An 18,453-nucleotide genomic window follows, 5' to 3' on the forward strand; every position below is an offset into this window, starting at 1 on the left:
TTGTCAACTATAGACAATGGGTTGGGTTGACAAAACGTTAAATAATCGACTATTTGACATGAATATTTAACCATCATTGGGTTTTTTCTTTCCAAGCAATTATTCATAATGAATTCAAAAATTTTATCAAAGTTATTTAGATTACTTCCCAATGCTACCCATAAGGCTTCGACCTCATTCAGGACTGTTGAACTAAATTTTACAGTAATTTCAATTAAATTATTAAGAACCATAATAGATGGGATATCTAGCTTGTTAGTTGAACTTTTTGATTTAGAATTTTGATCAGCTATATCCTGAGTATCTTCTGTATATTTCAATTCTATAGTCAGAACCCATGGACGCAAGCAGGTTAATGTGTTTCTCTTAGACCATTCATCAACATGATCGAAAAACATTGTTAAATGACTTATTCTAACATAAGCACTTTCAGGATGTAAAGATGCAAGATGAGTTGAAATGTCAAATAAAGCCTTTTGAAACACAAGCTTCGATCTGCTGCAAACACATTCCGAAAATGAATTAACAGCAGAAGAATTGTAAAACTTTTCTTCCAAGAATACAAGTAATTTAATTGCCGAAATTCTCACCTCATATTCTTCGTGTCCGATCATTACCGTTGATAAACATATTATATCGAACGGTATTCCTTCAAATTGTTTAAGCTTCATAACTATATCAACAAAAATTGTGAAAAAGCTCTTTGTCACCTTAGAGGAAGATTGTTTTGAATAACACTGCTTTAAAACTACTTGATATATTTCATCATTGTTCAAGTTCAAATGTAGAATATTTCTAAGCGCCAAATTTCCCATTTCATTTACTCTCTCATCGTCAGAGCACATCAATACATGAACCCAATCCATTAATTCCGGGATGTCAAATGACATAACAGCAATCTTGCCGACCACTTCTATTTTCTGCTTTATGGGACCGGAGCACAAAATTGCCATGGTACTTAGTGATGCAAATTGCAATGCTTTCTTTTCAACCTCTAGAATAGCCACAGTAGAAGTTGTTTCCTTTAATTGTTTCACCCTTTTAATCATCGTGCTATATCTATCTTCAGTGACATCTGCCGAATCTCCAACGCCGCACCACTCCTTCAAAAAATTAAAGCAGCCTATTCTGGCTTCAAATGGCAACCATTTATTCAAATCTGAGTTATTTTGTAGTCCAATGAAGACATTTTCTAAAAATCCACAAAAATAACGACGTAACCTTTGAAATTCGACGTCTGTTTGCACCAAGGGAACGGACAAAAATGATTTAACATTCTTTATAATAGAAACTAGATTAGCAATCATCCACTCATCTGAATATATAAATGCATCCGACTTGAACCGATTAGTAATATTACATAGAATGTGTATAACCTCAATCCGTAAGCGATCTTCTGCTGCATCTCTCGCTTTGCTATTTACTTCCCATTCATTCACACTTTCTGGAAGATTTTCCAATAGCGTCTTGAAAATATTTATATTAATACAAGTCAAACCCGAAATTACAGCATCTCTTACCATTGGCTGTTGCGATCTTAAAAATGGTAGCACCATTCTGAACACTGATTTAGCACTAGTAATCTTTTGGTGTTGAATAAACATTTGCATTGATTTCTTTCTTCCGTGTGTTGGCTGAGAGGGGAACGATATTTTCTGTTCATTTGTAGAGGTCAAAGAACAACAAGCAAATATTAAGTAAAGCCTCCATTGGTTTACCAATACTTCAGGAGGGATGTTAGTACTTGTTTTCCCAAATAATGAGCTTGTGTAATTTTTGTAACTTTCTGAAAACTCGAATACAAATTCATACATCTGAACCATTCGAACACAGACTATTGAGCGACACATGGCAACAGGCATAGGACATCTTTCAAAAAAGATATCCAACAATTTAGGATAAAGTCTGAACCATAAAGTGGAGTCTATCCCATAATCTGATTCCGCCAATTTAACTAATATGTTCTTTTTATTTTTTAACTTTGATAAGCGACTTCGTTCTGGCACGCTAAGTTCATTCTTGAACGGCTTAATGAGTCCCAAGAAATCAGTGTCCTCTAAAACATGAATCAAACGTGTACCGATATCTGCTGCAAACTTAGATGAACTTCTAGAATGCCCTTTGCTCGTTCCAGAATTAGAGGTAGTTGGAACACCAGGAAGTTTGCCTTGATTTTGAACAGTATCAGACATATTATAAATAGCCTGATCAAATTGTTCTACCAATTTCAATATAGAAATTCCATAGTGCCTTGTTTGCGGGTCTTGCGAAGAAAGAAAAAAAAGTCCGTTACCTTCAATTTCTTCTATAACTGTAATTATTGTCTTCCATTCTAGTTCATCGCTTCGCTTAGCTTTTACGTTGGAATTTGATAAATCCTCGGATTTATAGTTAATCTGGTATAAATCATTCAAGACGTCTCTGTTCATCATTTCGTCATCTTGAGCTAAAGGGTTGGATGTTTGTTTATTTCCTTCATCCTCTTCGATTTTATTGAATTGTTTTAGCCAACAACTAAGTAATTCAACGTACACTTTTAATAGTCTATGTGACTCTGTAGAATTCAAATAATCAGAATTATAATTTGGACCTGGTTTATCACTAAACTGAAAAGCAAATTTAGCAAAATGGTAATTAAACTATTCGGGTTTTTTCTTGATGCTAACTTCTTCAAAGAGCCTAATGCAGCTTTTGATACAATAGGATTTACGTGCACAGCATTACGAGTCAATATATCTACCACATTTTTAATGGTAAGCCGACTGTCGAAGATTTTTCTCCATTAAATGGGACTAGCGTCCATGGTATAGCCTCAATTAGTGCTGCAAATAATTGCATATGTATGTCCTTGGTAGGTTGGTAAGAAAAGTCAATCCCAAAATGGAATGCAGAAAATGCAGCCTGTGATTTTGAAGTTGATAATGGTGTCGACAGCGAACTACTATCCGACGACCAAATATCACAACCATATTGAGAGTCCAATTGTTTTAAGAGTACCGCAAAGTTTCGGCATATTTCTTCGTGCGAAAAGGCATTAGTTGAATTTTTTGCAATAAGCATGATTTCATTAGATTTGAATCTTTTATTACGCATGTCTTTGACAGACTTTTGACTAGACGAAGAACTATAGCTTTGATTAACCGATAACGAGTTAAAAACATCATCTGTAGGAAAGCACGGCTTATCTCCAAGTTCATAATCCTCCAAAATCGTTAAATAACTTTTTACCACCAATATAATCTTCTCCGGAGATGAATTTTCTAAGGAAACTCCATTAAAGCTAAGTCTTAACAATTTTGTTAATACATTATCCAACACATAATTCAAGTGCTGAAAACCAACAATCCTAATAAATTCGACTAAAGCATTTATTAAGTTAGGTTCAGCTATTAACCACTGCTGTTTTTTGCTGGTAGCATTGCTGCTAAAAAATAGCAAATTGAATAGGTTATCAAGCTTCTTAATAGTATTATTCAATGTATCATTTAAACGATAAATGTATACCCAGACTAACCTAGCAACACAAACAATAAAGGTCGATTTGTCATCTGTTTCAACTTTTGGCTTTAATTTGAACATGTTATTTTCAATGATGTCAAACCAAGTATCAGAAAATAGTTCCTTCCGAGATACTGATAAGGCTGAGGTCATCAAATGTATAGAATAAGCCCAACTACTATCGAAATTAATAACATTATGCGAGCCGTTAGCTTTAAGTTTGTTAACCTTTATAGTAGAATTGATTGGCTTGTTCAAATTCTTCCATGTGAAACTAGCTTTGTTATATATTTTTTCGATTGCTTCCACCCAAGTTGGATGATTGGTTTCAGCTGTTAATATACTCGCTAAAGGTAAAAGCAAATTACTTAAAACTTCGCAGTATGCAAAAATAATGGATTCATTATTCGATTTCTCAAAAAACTTAGCCAATGACTGTATAAATTCGGCACTCTCTTCAAATGTTTCTAAAGGATAATTAGTTAACTTCAAATAACTCATTCCCTGAATCAATAAATATAACTTGGGTTCATCTTCATGCTTAATTTTTGGTGGTATTCTCTCTAAATTTGCGATAAATCTGTCACTCACACTTAGAAATCTTTTTTCTGACATAAAACCTAGTAATTCAGCGAATAAATTCCAATTTGAAGACCTAACTAAAGACTCGCTTTTACTGGTTGGGTCAGTTGTTTTCAATTGCGTAAAGACAATCTCTTCTAATTTATCGCCAAGATCATTGCCCATAACTTCAGGAGATGCCTGTTTAACAACTTCAATCAACACCCGGCATAAAATATAAATCAGCGCTAATGATTTACGGTCAGCCTGAATAGCAGTTTCTCTTGCTTGTGTTATTTGATCATCGTATAAATTTCTTTGTCTGATAGACACAGAATCCAGCAGCTTCATCTGCGTAAGATTAGGAGATTGCAAAGTTGTTTGGTTAGACATTGTAGATGAAGCGGATTGATTACGAGAATGCCCGGTCATTTTAGATATACTTTTAGTCCTCATTAAGCTCAAACTTCTTTTAGCCTTATTTCCAGTGTTTGAACTCTTACTGATAACGGGGTTGGATGCAGAAATATTATCATTATGTGAGGTTTTCGATAAATTTGATTTTGCATTAGATAAAATTTTTTCTACCTCCGAAGCTGCCATATAAGCAACTTCACTTTTTGATTTCCTCCAAAACATTACACTATCTATTACAGGTTTGGGTTTCCTCCTTGCAATATAACCTAAGGAAGCCACAACCTTATCAAACTGAGGATCAACTCCTTCTGCCATTATTTCAACTACTGGTGGCTCCTCCATCAAAGGATAATCGAGGCATAAATTCAATTTTCGCTCAGCATGACGAACGAATTGTGTGAAAACTATATGCAATGTATATTCTGCTGGCGTTTTCAGGTAGGTTGCTAATTCTTTCCGCATATAACTGAATTCTTCACCATTTGACATTGTTAGTCTTTTATTGGTAATGGTCGACATTGGTGGTGGAAGTTGTGGTGACTCTTTCGTATAGTCGTGAATTGGGAATTGTGACATGGGAGATGCTAATTGTTGGGAAAGCGATAAGTTAGAATTGCTTGCATCTTCCTTTTTAATATATTTTAACTCACCTAATTCATCATTTTGTTGGTCATTTTCTTTACTCTGCAGCGTGTATTTATCATGAATTATCGGAGGATCTTGTAATTTGAAAGTTTCTTGGCCAGGACCATGTTGTTCAACAACATGAACTCTTGGTGCATCACCGGTAGGTGCATTTGCCATGTTAATTTGGTTCATGAACAAAGGTTGTGCAGTATTGTATTCTATGATTTGCGCAGTGGCATCGTTCGATTCCTCGGACAATGCTAATGATGCTAACGAATCCAAGCCTGCTCCATATGAAAGATTATCGATACTTGAAGCAATTACATTCGGCCCTTGTGGAGCAGGCAAATTTATATCATTCGTCTTATATGTCTCGTTTGGGTATTGAAATTGTCTAAATTGTTGGCTGTGTACGTCTTGGATTTGTGGGTCTTCTGAATATTGATTTTCTTGATACGCTATTTCACCCGTCAGCGATTCATGCAAATCAGGATTCTTATCCCCTGATGTCACGCTATCTTCTGATTTTCCTGCTGTATTCATACGATAATCACCAGTAATATCACTAATGTGACGGATGTGTTGTGATTGTTGTGGTTGTGATCTTTGCAGCTGGGACTGATCTAGCGCGTATTGATAAGGAGACAGCTCATCTAAATCGGGAATTTCTATCATACTTTATCTATCCTTAGTTTGAAATAAGACTTGGTCCTCTCCTTTTGGTTTTTTATGATTATATCAAAGATTTCGAAATATGGATCACTCCAATCAATTCAATTCAGCGAGTAATTTTTCTCGCACAATTCCTTCCTCGATTTGGATCAATGTTGAATAGAACTCAATGTGATAGCAAGTAGTACCTTATGAATGATAGCAAGTAACAAAGGACGATATTCTTGTATTATGTCCTTAGGAGGGCCTTAAAAAAATTTAAATAGTTATCTCTATGTAGTTAACGAACTGTAAAATATCAACAAGGCACCTATTTTACAGTTTAGAATTATCTCGTTAATTTGTAAGATCGAAGACTAGAAAGAGAAGCTTTTCATTAAATTTATTCACTTTACTGATAGATAAAAAGTAATATGAAGGGTCTGGAGAGTATACACGATATTCCAACGCTTATAAATCAGTTTATTGCAAGTGCAGATGATAGTGATGTTAGCATAAATTATAGTAAAGAGTTAGCGGAACTTATCGAAAGCGATGAAATGACCTTGTTGAAATTTATACAGTCATTAGGACCAAGTCTCACTTCAGACAGTGATTTGATTAGATTAAAGTCAATTCAATGCATGGCAGAAACCTTGAAATGCTTGAAGGTTAATAAGTTATCTAAACAAGATGTCAATGTTCTAGTCGAGTTTTTACTAGCTAAATTTGAAGATATATACTGTTTGGTTCATATTATATCAAGTTTGAACTCTTTAATTCTGTTCAAGAACTTTATTTTTGGTATGAACAATAATGTGGAAAAGTTATTAACGAATATTTTAAACAATTATAACCCCAAGAAACACTTGGCCAAAGTTAGATACGAGCCATTCAGAACTTTGAATGCATTAGTCACTATTGATCCTGCTTATTTTCAGTCGTCTTCCCAGTTGTCACAATTAATGGTGAAAACATTTATTCATATTGCAAGTGGCGAAAAGGATCCAAGAAATTTATTGTTGTCATTTGATACTAATACCAAAATTAATGAAAATTTTGAATTTGATCCGTTGAATGAAGTTCATAAAGATCTCATAAGTGAATTATTTGATGTTTGCTTTTGTTATTTTCCTATATCCTTTAGTCCTCCACCTAACGACCCTTACAAAATCACTGCACAAGATTTAAAGTTGAAATTAAGAAATACTATCGCCTCACAAAGTTACTTCGCCAAGGAATCTTTTGCTGACTTAGTTGAAAAGCTTACTTCAACTAATCCAGTAATAAGGAACGATATTTTGAAAACTTTGTTACTTTGTGTTGAGAATTACACGTTAGAAACTGTTGCAGAATATTGGGTAACAATCTGGAACGCATTAAAATTTGAAGTCTTACATAATGATGTATCAATTTTCAAGCCTTATATTGATGTGATTATACCAGAAGACTATGATGAAGAAATTGATGATTCTGATGAATTTAAACCATTAATTACAACTTTAGTTATCATAAAGAAGTTAGCTAGCAGGATGACTGATTTCGGTGAACTCGAGAACTCGTTAACCACTATAACTAATGAGTTAAAAAGTAATATTACTACTATCAATGACAAAACGTTCAAACAATCAGTAGTGATATTAAGTGTCTTGGCTTCCGACTCAAGTGCTGCGTTCAATTTTATTATCCAGTTTTTATTCTCCCAAGAAATATGGGGCAAATATATTAACGCTGAAGATGATTCTACAACAGAGGAACTTTCAAGCGAGCTTGATAAGACAGAAGATTTAGTTTTAAATACTTCTAAACAAAAAGAGTTGATAGATAATTTGGGATTTGTTTTGACTTCATACAATGTTTTATTGAACAATTTAGAATCGCAAGATGAATTCATTGAGAATAATTATTTGAAGTCATACAAAGATCATTTATTGATTTTTATGGGCCAACTTTTACAAACTTCTTCTAATTTGGAAAAATCCTTAAAGTGCAAAGTTATTCAACAGTTAATAAAGTTGGCTCAATTAAAAGAATTTTTGAATGAGCAAGAGTGTACATTGATTCTTAATTATTTTAAAGATATTTTGTTAAGTTCAGCGACTTCAAAGTCGAAAAATTGGGAAAAGGATCAAGTTACACAAGAAATTGTAAATGGGTTGATTAAACTCATGAGCAGCGAAGAGACCTCGAGAAATAATAAATCTTCTTTAGTTATAAACTTGATACTCCCAAGCTTATTAGAAGAATTGTCTTCCACGGACTCTTTATCTGACTTCAAAAAGCTTTTAGAAATAATTGGTGGATTGTGTACTAATTATCAATTTTTAGAAGTTCTATCAATAAGGCTTTTGAATAGATTAACCAACTACGAAGAATTTAAGATTGATCATGTTGAATTTTTCAAAAATATAATCAACTTATTGGTGGAATCGATTAAAAAGATACAAGCAACAAAGCAATTCTTGATGAATTCATGGTATAAGAACTTTATTCCAAGATTCATAAATTGTTTACTAAAATTTTTGAAAGTGAAAGATGATCATATTGTAATCGAGTTATCTGGAGACTTAATTGGTTTAATTGTGAAATATAATGATAAATCGAAACATCAAGAGATTTTGGATGATTTCGTAGGTATGTTTTTACTTGATAAAACAAAGCCTTTCTATAATACTGCCAATGTTCTTCATCAGCAAAATCCCTTAATCAATTTATTTAACAAAATTCTCGCAAATATCGATAAGACATGTGGGCTTCAACTTGGTGAGGCTTATACTGTAAATGAATTGATAGATACAGTAATCAAATTGTGCCATTCTAAGGGTAATGAATATTCACGATTAGGATATTTGCAAAACTTGTCACTTTTGGTGAATAAATTTATGCTGAACAATGACTTCATTGAAAAGAAATTGCAACTAATTTTTGAAAGTACGTTGAATGTTTCCGAATCCAACGCTGTTTTATTGCAAGACCAAATTGAGAACTTTGAAATCATCATTTGGATTCTCAAGTCGTTAATTTTAAGAATTGATACGCTTGGGGTTGAGTATTTAAATAAATTGATGTCGTTATTGTCTTGCGAAAATAGACAAATACAACAGCTAACTGCTAAATCATTTAATATTCTAATGATTGACTTACCAATATTCACTAATCAACAAATTGGAAGTAAAACCAAAATAATATCAAGTGTTCAAAATTTGAATGTTAGATTGTTGTACAAGCAGAAAGTATTTGGAATATTGTTGCCGCAAATAATTGAAGGGTACAAGACATCTAATACCCTTAATAAAGAAAATTATTTAATTTCTTTATCCTTGATATTGAATAATGTACCACATAGCATATTAAAGTCTTATTTAAATGAAATTTTACCCTTGATTTTGAATAGTCTTAACTTACAAAATCCAATTATTTTGAATGCTTCTTTAGCAACTTGTGATATAATCATTGACGAATCTCCAGATTTAATTATTCCACATTTGTCGACCTTGATTCCTAAGTTAGTTGGCTTATCAATAGGTAAAATCGTCGTTGATGGAAGCTTGGTTAATAATGAAGATGTGAGACTAATCTCATTGAAATGTTTACAAAAGATATTTTCTAATATTGAATTGAAGTATGTTATACCCTTCCAAAAGTCAACACTAAATAAATTGACTCCTGGTCTAGATGATAAGAAAAGAACTGTTAGAAAGTTATGTTGTGATGTACGTCAAACCTTGTTTGAATTAGGCAAATAATAGAATTTATAGATTAAATACATCTTGATTATTACTCGTTAAATTTATTAGTCTATTCACTATACATAATCATTATTCATCATCGGAGTCTTCTAATCCAACAGGCGCTAAACCAGGTGTCAAACCAGGATATGAGATCACACCCTTAGCAACCTTACTATTAAAATCTTTCGTTTTCTTATTTTGAATTCTTTTGGCTTTCTTATCATGCTTCTCTTTGTTAATTCTCAAAATATCTTGTCTCACTTGATCTAATTCCGATTTTATTTCCATATCATCGATTTCAGAAACTCTATTTAACGAATTAACGTTCTTCTTGACGAGCTTTTTTAAATATTTCGCTTCTTCTTCTGATAAATCTCCTCCTGATTTATGATGCTTGATAAGGTGATATTTGGCTAATTTGTTAAATTTCTTTTCGTCTTCTAATGCCTTCTTTATTTTCTTATGTTGCTTTAGTTTGTTCTGCTTGTGGATTTTCTTGAGCTCTTCGTTACTTAATTTATTCTTGTTCTCAATTTCGATACTAAGAAGCTCGGCTGATGACAAAGATGGTGATTGCTTTGCAGTAGTTCCCTGGACACCAGGCAATAAGCTTGAAAATAGCTTGTTCACTGTTGCCTCTGCATGAGACTTAGAGGACTTAGAATTAAACGACATAATTAGACCAGTATTCAATCAAAGAAGTAACTTCTAACCTTTGAATAAAATTATTTTGCTTGAGATGATGTGGTCGTGTGTTCGCCATTTAACTAGATATGCTGCAACCGATTTCCATTAACGGTCATCCTTCTAGTACTAGAAATCAATTACAGAACTCTTATATTTCCAACTTCTCATACCTCAGATACTTCTTTTGCTTAAAACAATAGCTCCTTTGCTTGGCTGCTTATCAAAACTCAATTACTAATATTCTGCAAGTCAGTAGTCGTAAAATCGAGTGTTCTTTCACTAGCTACTAGTCTGGAATTGACCAGCTAGAGTCTCTGAATCACTATCCATCACATTTACATCATCATAAATAAACAGGTACACTTGATGACAACTCAAGCTGTTCAAATATCAAATACGCCAATTTTTATTTCATGCAAGTGAATGTTTGCGTCTCAAGCAACGATGCGAACTTATCCTACTACTCTAATATATCCATGCTATACGAAATACATTATGAAGCATAATAACCAAGATATGGATGTAAACTTTATTAATTATATATGTAGTAATTGGTCAAAATCATACGCCTTCGTTTGGCTCAATTCTCATTAAAAGCTTCCACTGCATTTAAAATAATTAAGTCGACGCAAGCACCGTCATTTCAAATTCATCGTCTTAATTTTGCAGTTCCTTCCAAATACATATATGTAATCAGATGAATTAGGCCTACATGTAGTCTCTCAAAGGAGTCAGCAACAATCACAAAAAATGACATTACCCAAGCGCGAGTTTGTCACAAGCTGAAGAGCTTTCGTAATGCAAATTCACATCAACAGAACATGAGATAATAGATGAAACTGAACAAGAATTAATGATGAATAGAATCAAATATGCAATTGTTGGGACATTGGAGGTGTTCGTCGTAATATAACCGTGGGAAATACTATATCTGTGTATAATGTAGACGTCTTGTGATTAATTAGGCACTAGTGAGCAACATACCGAGGTTTAAAAAATCACATGAAAGAGATTGGTGATGAAAATTAATTTGGGGTACTAATAATGGAATAGTATATAAGAACGACAATCTGTACAATTCTAAATATTCACTCCATAGTAAATACATAAATAAATTAATATTAATCATGTCTGATATCACCGTCGATGGATTTAACGCTTCTCCTTTATTCAAGGATTTACAAGATGCTTTGCAAGATGACAAAATCAAGCAAAAGGCTATCTCAGGGGTCAAGGCTACTTTAGTGTTAACCTTAAAGAACAAGGAAGGTAAGGAACAATCCTGGTTATTAGACCTCAAGAAGGAAGGTTCTGTCAAAAAGGTTGATTCTGTCCCAAAGAGTGATGTTCAATTAATTTTAAAGGATGCTGACTTCGTCAAATTAGCTACTGGTAAGGCTAACGGTCAAAAATTATTCATGAACGGTAAATTGAAGGTCAAGGGTAACATGATGAAGGCTACTTCTTTAGAAGGTGTCTTCAAGGCAATTGGACCAAAGGCTAAGTTATAAGTTATAGGCTTACTATTATTTATTTTTTGATTTCGTTCAACCTATATAGCTATGATTTATGATAGTGCAAATAAATGTCACGTTTAAATGTGGTTTGTAGAGGTTTCATCAGATGTCTTCAATTTAGATAAATGAGGCAAATATTGGTACCTCATGCATTAATGTAAGAGGAATGAAACTTTGCTATAAAGCTTTAGCATACAATCGATCAATAATCATAAATTCATAAGATTGGATTAAACTCAATATCTAAATATTTGTTTTGAAATATCATCATGTATATACTTCCAGATGTGCACGTTCTCATCTGCTTGTCTACTGATACACTGTTAGTTGATCTCCCCCAATTATTATGTTGTCTTGATTAAGTGCAACACTATATACACTAAAGTTTTCTTCCATTCCGATAAGGTAAGTTTGATTCATCACCTTATTGTTAAGGTCAATTTCTAACTTCAAAAGAGTTTCAGGGCCGTTGTAAACCAACACTGATATAGTATCCCCTTTTCTTTGTAACACTTTAACCGTAGAAATTGGAAAATGGGAATTTAATTGATATTTGCATATTATAACTTCAGTTGCAATATTCCAGAATTTAAGTTGTCCATCCTTATAACCACTGACCAAAATTTCATCACTTATATCAATCGAGCTAACGCCAGCCTTTCCATCCTCGAATCTCACTCTCGTCTGGCAATGGTCACCAATATTGAATTGCTGGATTATACCTGAATCGAAGCCTACATAGGCGCATTGGTTTCCCGTTTCAAATTCTAATTCTGATATTTTAGACCCTGATGATTCATACTTTCCAATTACGAAGCAATTAACGGGATCATTATTATTTTGAATGCGTCTAAGACTATAGATGAGCTGACCTTGCCCACACTCCCAAATATCAATTGAGCCATCCTTAGACCCACTTATAAAATTTCTTCCTGTCTTACCGAGTAACCCAATTTCAGTTATTTCTTTTACTTGGTTTGACATTGTTCTTACTAATTCGCCCGTAAGCCCCCATATTTTTATCTTTAGATCAATTCCAACTGACATTATGACCTTGTCAGATGGAAAGAACTTCAAAATTGTTACATCCTCAAAATGTGCTTCTGGTATCTTTTTTTCTATTGTATCTGTTACCAAATTATATATAATCAATTCTCCTTTCGTAGTTCCCACAATCAAGTGTTTGCTATCTGAAGAAACTGCAACTGAACTGATTCTAGAATTTGTTAATTTCACCTTTTTATAGAAACTCTGTAAATTATAAACTTCTCTGTCTACTTGAAGCTGATAATTCTTACCTTTTGTACTCAAGAACTTTAAATTACCAACATCATTTTTCATATCCTGCTTTGTAACATCAATATACCAAAAGTCCTGATTCACCTCTGACTCAATGCTTCTCCTGGCTACCCAAAATTTATCTTGTTCGAGTATTCCGTTCTTTACATCACATATAACTTCTTCAAAAGAATCTTGTATAGTTAAAAGATCCATCGTATTTACTTCGTGATAGTTATTTTGAGTTAAATTTAAAATTCTCACCTCAAATACCAAAATTCACAGCTATACATTTAACTCTTATCTAAAAATATTTAATTAACACAAGATGACACAAATAAATGACGAGTCTTTATCCATGTTCTTCGATTCGGACTTCAATCCGTCTAATTACGTTGATGCGCTTTTCCAATCAATATCAAATAATAAACTACAATCACAGGTTTATTCAAAAACCAACCTTCAAAGCTTATCAAATAAATGTTCAAATTTAGTAACACATCTTGACTACCATACCAGTGAGTTGTCAAATGATTTAATTAATCAAATCGAAGTCTTACAAAATTCTTCAAAGGTTATCACGCAGGGATTGAATAACGATGAAGTCCCAAACGCACTGAATGATATGACCAGATTACAATACTTTATAAATACCTTGAACAATTCTATACTACTATTACAAACCGATATAAAACAGGTGAATGAAGAGTTGAACGAAAATAATGAGTCTCAGCCAGAATCCATTGATAACTTAATAAAGTTGAAAAGTATAAAGAATAATTTATATCAAGTGCTAGTTATTTTTGAAAGGCTCAACTCAATTAATATAAACAACCCAGATTCAACAACAGTTGAATCGTTTCAAAGCTCGCTAAATAACCTATATGATACTATTAGAAATCAGTTAAGTAATGAAAAAAATGAAATCAATCAACTTCTAGTCACAAATATCAATGAGCTAGTCAATTTATTGCCCTTGCTTCAAAATTTGACAAACTTCTATCCTATTTATAAAAGATTCACCAGTAAATTAAATACTGAATTAGACCACTATTTAAATACAAATAAGCATGTTTGATCTAAACTTGTTTTACTATAATATACACATAAACACCCTAGACACCAAAATAATATTGATAAAACTATGCCTTCCTGAATAGTCTTGAATTCAGTTTAATACCAAAATGCATGAATTAAATATCACCATATGATCTTTTTCTCATTCCTTATCTGATGAAGAAAACTTCTCTAAATCTTGTTCGTTATTCTTCTTTTTAGACTTCAAAAACTTAAACCCAGCATAATAAATGAATAAATTAAATGCCCTTGTTGGGAATATTGCTACTACCCATTCATTTGGAATGATTCTGATGATTAAACCGGCTGGTATTGAAAGAAAACCGCAAATCATAGCCGTGGCCCACATCGCTGGTGTCTGTCTAGCAATGCTAAATGCAGCACCGCCAACAAACATAATTAAAATCTGAGCGCCACCAATAATTGCAGCAATTCCAATGAAGTACCAGTTTCTAAATAAATGTTGTGTGAAATCCAAATTGTCCCTGGTAATTCTATCCCTTACCTTACTTACACCGTCAGCCTCGTCTAATTTTCTAGTCACAATTAATTTCCAGAATTGTAACCAAACAAATGCATTAAATGTCATAGCATCCAATTGTAAATTTTCGTGGTTCGTCGCAGGTCTTGATCCGATGAAAATTGACTTACCGGCGAAGTGTAAAATAAACGTAACAATTAACTGTGTCATTGATTGACCGAGAATCATTTTCCACATAGAGACCGAAATTAATGGAGTCTTCCTTCCAGCAGGCTTTTTTCTTAAAGATGATTCATCGGGTTTATCAGTAGCTAAAGCTAAAGCAGCTAAAGTGTCCATAATCAAATTAACCCACAATAATTGAACTGCTGTCAATACTGACTTATTTTCAGAAGATGCAACTGCTGATACAAAGGTTAACAAACAAGCTGTTATATTAACTGTTAATTGAAATTGAATGAATTTCTTAATAGATGTAGCAACTGTTCTACCCCATTTAATTGCTTGCACAATATCTGTAAAATCATCAGTCATTAAAATAATATCAGAAGCTTCCCTTGCAACTTCAGTACCAGAAATACCCATCGAGAACCCAACATCAGCTAATTTCAAAGCAGGAGCATCATTTGTACCATCTCCCGTTACAGCAACAACTTCACCTGCAGTACGCAATGTTTCTACTAAGATTCTTTTATCTTCTGGTGAAGATCTTGCCAAAACTTTCAATTTTGGAGCAATTTTGTTACGCTCTTGAACTGATAACTTACGGAAAGCTGGCCCCTCCATAAATGCATACTCATTCGACAAATCTTCAGATGTCAAAATGTTACAACCTTTAGAAATTGCCTTTGCAGTAATGAGATTATCACCTGTCACCATTCTAACAGAAACACCTGCTTGCTTACAACGGAGAACTGCTTCAGGGACACCTTCCTTCAATGGATCTTGAAGACCAACTATGCCGTCTATAATTGACATTTTTCTGTCATCTTCCACATTACCATTTGTATTAATCAACAATTTGGGATCAGCTTCTGATTTATTATCATTGACTAGTTCTTGAGGTGGCCAGCTATTAATACCCACGAAATCCCTGTGACATAAAGCAATCGCTCTTAAAGCATCATTAGCATACTCATCTATTTTTGTCAATGCAGCATCACGTAAGTTCCTATCCATTCTTATAACATCACCATTCAGATCAAGCTGATAGCCGCAATTCTTGAAAATAATTTCTGCTGCTCCCTTGCAATAGAATCTGAAACCATTATCAATCTTCATAACAACACCTGACCATTTTCTAGAACTTTCGAAGGGAAAGACTTGAACAATATCTTGCAAGCTGTCCTGTCTTTGTTGTTCTAATGATTTATCACCGAATAAATTCAATTTTTCATTAGCCAAGATCAACAACGCACATTCTGTCTTATTACCCAAATATGGTTCATCCACTTGATGAAATTCTAACTGTTTCTTTTGACGAGCACTTGAATTGGTAAGTAAATGCTTGATAAGAGATTGTTTCTTAGGTTTTATTTTCGCCAATTCAGCTTTCGCCTCGTCGTAATCCAGATTCACAAAAGAAGTTGAGTTAATAGCCACATTAGTACAGAAGAAAACATTCGAATCATTCAGTATACTTGAAAACATATCCAGTGATCTTGGACCATCGCTTCCAACAGTATCGTCAAAATCTTGACTACCGAAAAGTCCCTTCACAACTCTCATTCTATTTTCAGTTAAAGTACCTGTCTTATCTGAACAAATAGCAGTTGCACCACCCATAGTTTCACACGATTTCAAAACTCTTACCAAATTACCATTCTGTGCCATTCTAGTACTTGCAAATGCCAAAGCTAAGGTAACCGCTAATGGCAATCCTTCTGGAACAGCCACCACAACAATAGTGATAGCAGTAATCAATATATCCACAAATTTTTTACCTTTTTCTGTACTTTTCAAAATATGAAACTTTCCTCCTGGTGCAATATTAACACAATACCTAATGAACAATACGATGAATAATACCAACGCTGCCAAAAAACCATACTTGGAAATACCTTCAGCTAAATTGTCCAATCTTAACTGTAATGGAGTGGTCTCACTTTCTTGATTTAAACTTGCCATTGTCCTCCCATGAATGGAATTGGGGCCCACTGCGGTAACCATGGCATTACCTAAACCTGACAATACTTTAGCTCCTGAAATTAAAAAGGGATCTTTAAATTTGATATCTCTAGACCCAATATCTTCATTCGTCGGCAACTGATTCTGATAAAATTTCATAGATTCGTCTGCTGGCGCTTTCTTAATGGTATGCGCCTCACCGGTCAATGCAGATTCATCACACTCAACTTCTCCACTAACCAAAATTGCATCCGCTGGTATCACATCCCCAGTCTGTAGGTTTGTTATATCACCTACCATTAAGTCGTAAATAGAAATCATCTTCTGACAACCATTACGAATAACAATTAACTCACGATCTTCCTTCTTAGCGTTCAATTTTGCAAATTGACGCTCTTTTTGGTAATCATTTGCAGCACCCACAAGAACCACAATAGCAACTGCTACCATGATGGCGACCCCTTCGACCCAGTCGACCTTTGGCATTGCATTTCCTTCATCGTCGTACATAACACCCTGGCCGAATGTTTCGTAGAGCCCCAATGCAAGAGAAATCACAGCTGCCACTGACAACAAGATCAAAACCTTATCTTTCATCGCATCAAAGCACAACTCAAAGAAACCCTTACGTACTTTCGTTGGCAACCTATTGACTCCATAGTACTGTGTTCTCCTTTCCATATCCTTCTCATCCCCGTCATTAATACCTCCCTTTAGGTCAGTTTTGAAGTTGGCACTCAAACTATCTACGCCTCCTATTTCATACAACTTCTTCATCGACTTAGGGTCATGCAACTCTGCTAACTCATCAGGTCCGATGCTATATGGCTCTCCCGCCAACGGTGATGCAGACGATATGCTACCTTGATCTGATTCACCTTGAAATTTTTGAGGTTCCACCCCCAAAGTATGTCCATACTTATTAGGATTTAATGCAACCATTATACCCTATTATTATGAAGGTACGAAGCACTATTATGTATTAATTAAAATACCAATAGATTTTTATAATAAGAACTGTTCTACTTAGTAGAAGATATATTAAATGTTTATCAGGTATAGACAGATCTATGAAAAATTGTTCAAAAACTTCAATCTTATCCTCACAAATCCTTTGGAATATTGATTTCAATTTATATGATTAATGTTCACTATATGGATTATCCCTCTTTGCCGATATACGATTGATAAGCTTAATTTTATCAAAATGAACTGGTTCAAGGTAAATTTCTAATAGAGGCTGTGTTCCACGTATGTTCGGAAATGGCTCTAGATGCCCTATTATCTACAACTTCCGATTTATTTACGACTGAATTTATGGGCCACTCATGTGATGATATGCGCTATTATATACTATATACCGAGAATTTAGCGAGGATGCAAAATACATTTAATACTTTGCGAGGTTTGACTCTACAATTGGAGGCTAAGTGAAAGTGCAAAGTCTTGGGTGACACAAGATCTAGCAACATAATGTATGCAATTATGTAGGTATAGGCTTATTGCGGTTATAGTAGGCAAGGTTTCGATCGGTCAGAATTTGCAACTAAATTGTAGTCACTCCCTCGCCGAACAATTAAAATATCATCGAAACCTAGTCATACTCAGTAGAATTGCTTACAATCTGATCTTTGCCGACCACTATTACATATATGTCAAGCATGTCGGTTTGCATACAAATACTAATAAATGAAGAAGATTTAAAATTTTTGCTGGATATATTCCGCAGCAAAGGATTATCAAGATCTATTCAAGCCACCAGTGCATCTAAACATACCCAGCAGTGCCCGATTTCTACATG

At 33.9% G+C, this 18,453-nt stretch overlaps 8 protein-coding genes across 8 annotated transcripts; 3 read left to right on the forward strand and 5 right to left on the reverse strand.

Moving 5' to 3' along the window:
• Nucleotides 1–15: 15 nt before the first annotated feature.
• On the reverse strand, nucleotides 16–2,432 carry AC631_02479 (uncharacterized protein; the record flags this gene model as incomplete). The annotated part of the gene is made up of 1 exon (XM_015611309.1): nucleotides 16–2,432. A coding segment is annotated over one exon (2,417 nt), but the record flags the coding sequence as incomplete, so codon positions are not given.
• A 304-nt stretch (nucleotides 2,433–2,736) lies between these two features.
• On the reverse strand, nucleotides 2,737–5,778 carry AC631_02480 (uncharacterized protein; the record flags this gene model as incomplete). Its single annotated transcript, XM_015611310.1, has 1 exon — nucleotides 2,737–5,778. The coding sequence occupies one exon, from the start codon at nucleotides 5,776–5,778 to the stop codon at nucleotides 2,737–2,739; it is 3,042 nt and encodes a 1,013-aa protein (XP_015467837.1).
• A 410-nt stretch (nucleotides 5,779–6,188) lies between these two features.
• AC631_02481 (MET18/MMS19 family protein) lies at nucleotides 6,189–9,500 on the forward strand (the record flags this gene model as incomplete). Its single annotated transcript, XM_015611311.1, has 1 exon — nucleotides 6,189–9,500. The coding sequence occupies one exon, from the start codon at nucleotides 6,189–6,191 to the stop codon at nucleotides 9,498–9,500; it is 3,312 nt and encodes a 1,103-aa protein (XP_015467838.1).
• A 72-nt stretch (nucleotides 9,501–9,572) lies between these two features.
• Nucleotides 9,573–10,160, reverse strand: AC631_02482 (uncharacterized protein; the record flags this gene model as incomplete). Its single annotated transcript, XM_015611312.1, has 1 exon — nucleotides 9,573–10,160. The coding sequence occupies one exon, from the start codon at nucleotides 10,158–10,160 to the stop codon at nucleotides 9,573–9,575; it is 588 nt and encodes a 195-aa protein (XP_015467839.1).
• Nucleotides 10,161–11,299: 1,139 nt separating this feature from the next.
• AC631_02483 (uncharacterized protein) lies at nucleotides 11,300–11,683 on the forward strand (the record flags this gene model as incomplete). Its single annotated transcript, XM_015611313.1, has 1 exon — nucleotides 11,300–11,683. One exon carries the CDS (start codon nucleotides 11,300–11,302, stop codon nucleotides 11,681–11,683), a length of 384 nt encoding a protein of 127 aa, XP_015467840.1.
• A 315-nt stretch (nucleotides 11,684–11,998) lies between these two features.
• On the reverse strand, nucleotides 11,999–13,183 carry AC631_02484 (WD40 repeat domain-containing protein; the record flags this gene model as incomplete). Its single annotated transcript, XM_015611314.1, has 1 exon — nucleotides 11,999–13,183. One exon carries the CDS (start codon nucleotides 13,181–13,183, stop codon nucleotides 11,999–12,001), a length of 1,185 nt encoding a protein of 394 aa, XP_015467841.1.
• Nucleotides 13,184–13,295: 112 nt separating this feature from the next.
• Nucleotides 13,296–14,045, forward strand: AC631_02485 (Golgi transport complex subunit; the record flags this gene model as incomplete). The annotated part of the gene is made up of 1 exon (XM_015611315.1): nucleotides 13,296–14,045. The coding sequence occupies one exon, from the start codon at nucleotides 13,296–13,298 to the stop codon at nucleotides 14,043–14,045; it is 750 nt and encodes a 249-aa protein (XP_015467842.1).
• A 141-nt stretch (nucleotides 14,046–14,186) lies between these two features.
• Nucleotides 14,187–17,594, reverse strand: PMC1 (calcium-transporting ATPase; the record flags this gene model as incomplete). The annotated part of the gene is made up of 1 exon (XM_015611316.1): nucleotides 14,187–17,594. The coding sequence occupies one exon, from the start codon at nucleotides 17,592–17,594 to the stop codon at nucleotides 14,187–14,189; it is 3,408 nt and encodes a 1,135-aa protein (XP_015467843.1).
• Nucleotides 17,595–18,453: the final 859 nt, after the last annotated feature.

Source organism: Debaryomyces fabryi, assembly GCF_001447935.2.
Source record: "Debaryomyces fabryi strain CBS 789 chromosome Unknown contig00044, whole genome shotgun sequence".
Classification (NCBI taxonomy): Eukaryota; Fungi; Ascomycota; class Pichiomycetes; order Serinales; family Debaryomycetaceae; genus Debaryomyces; species Debaryomyces fabryi.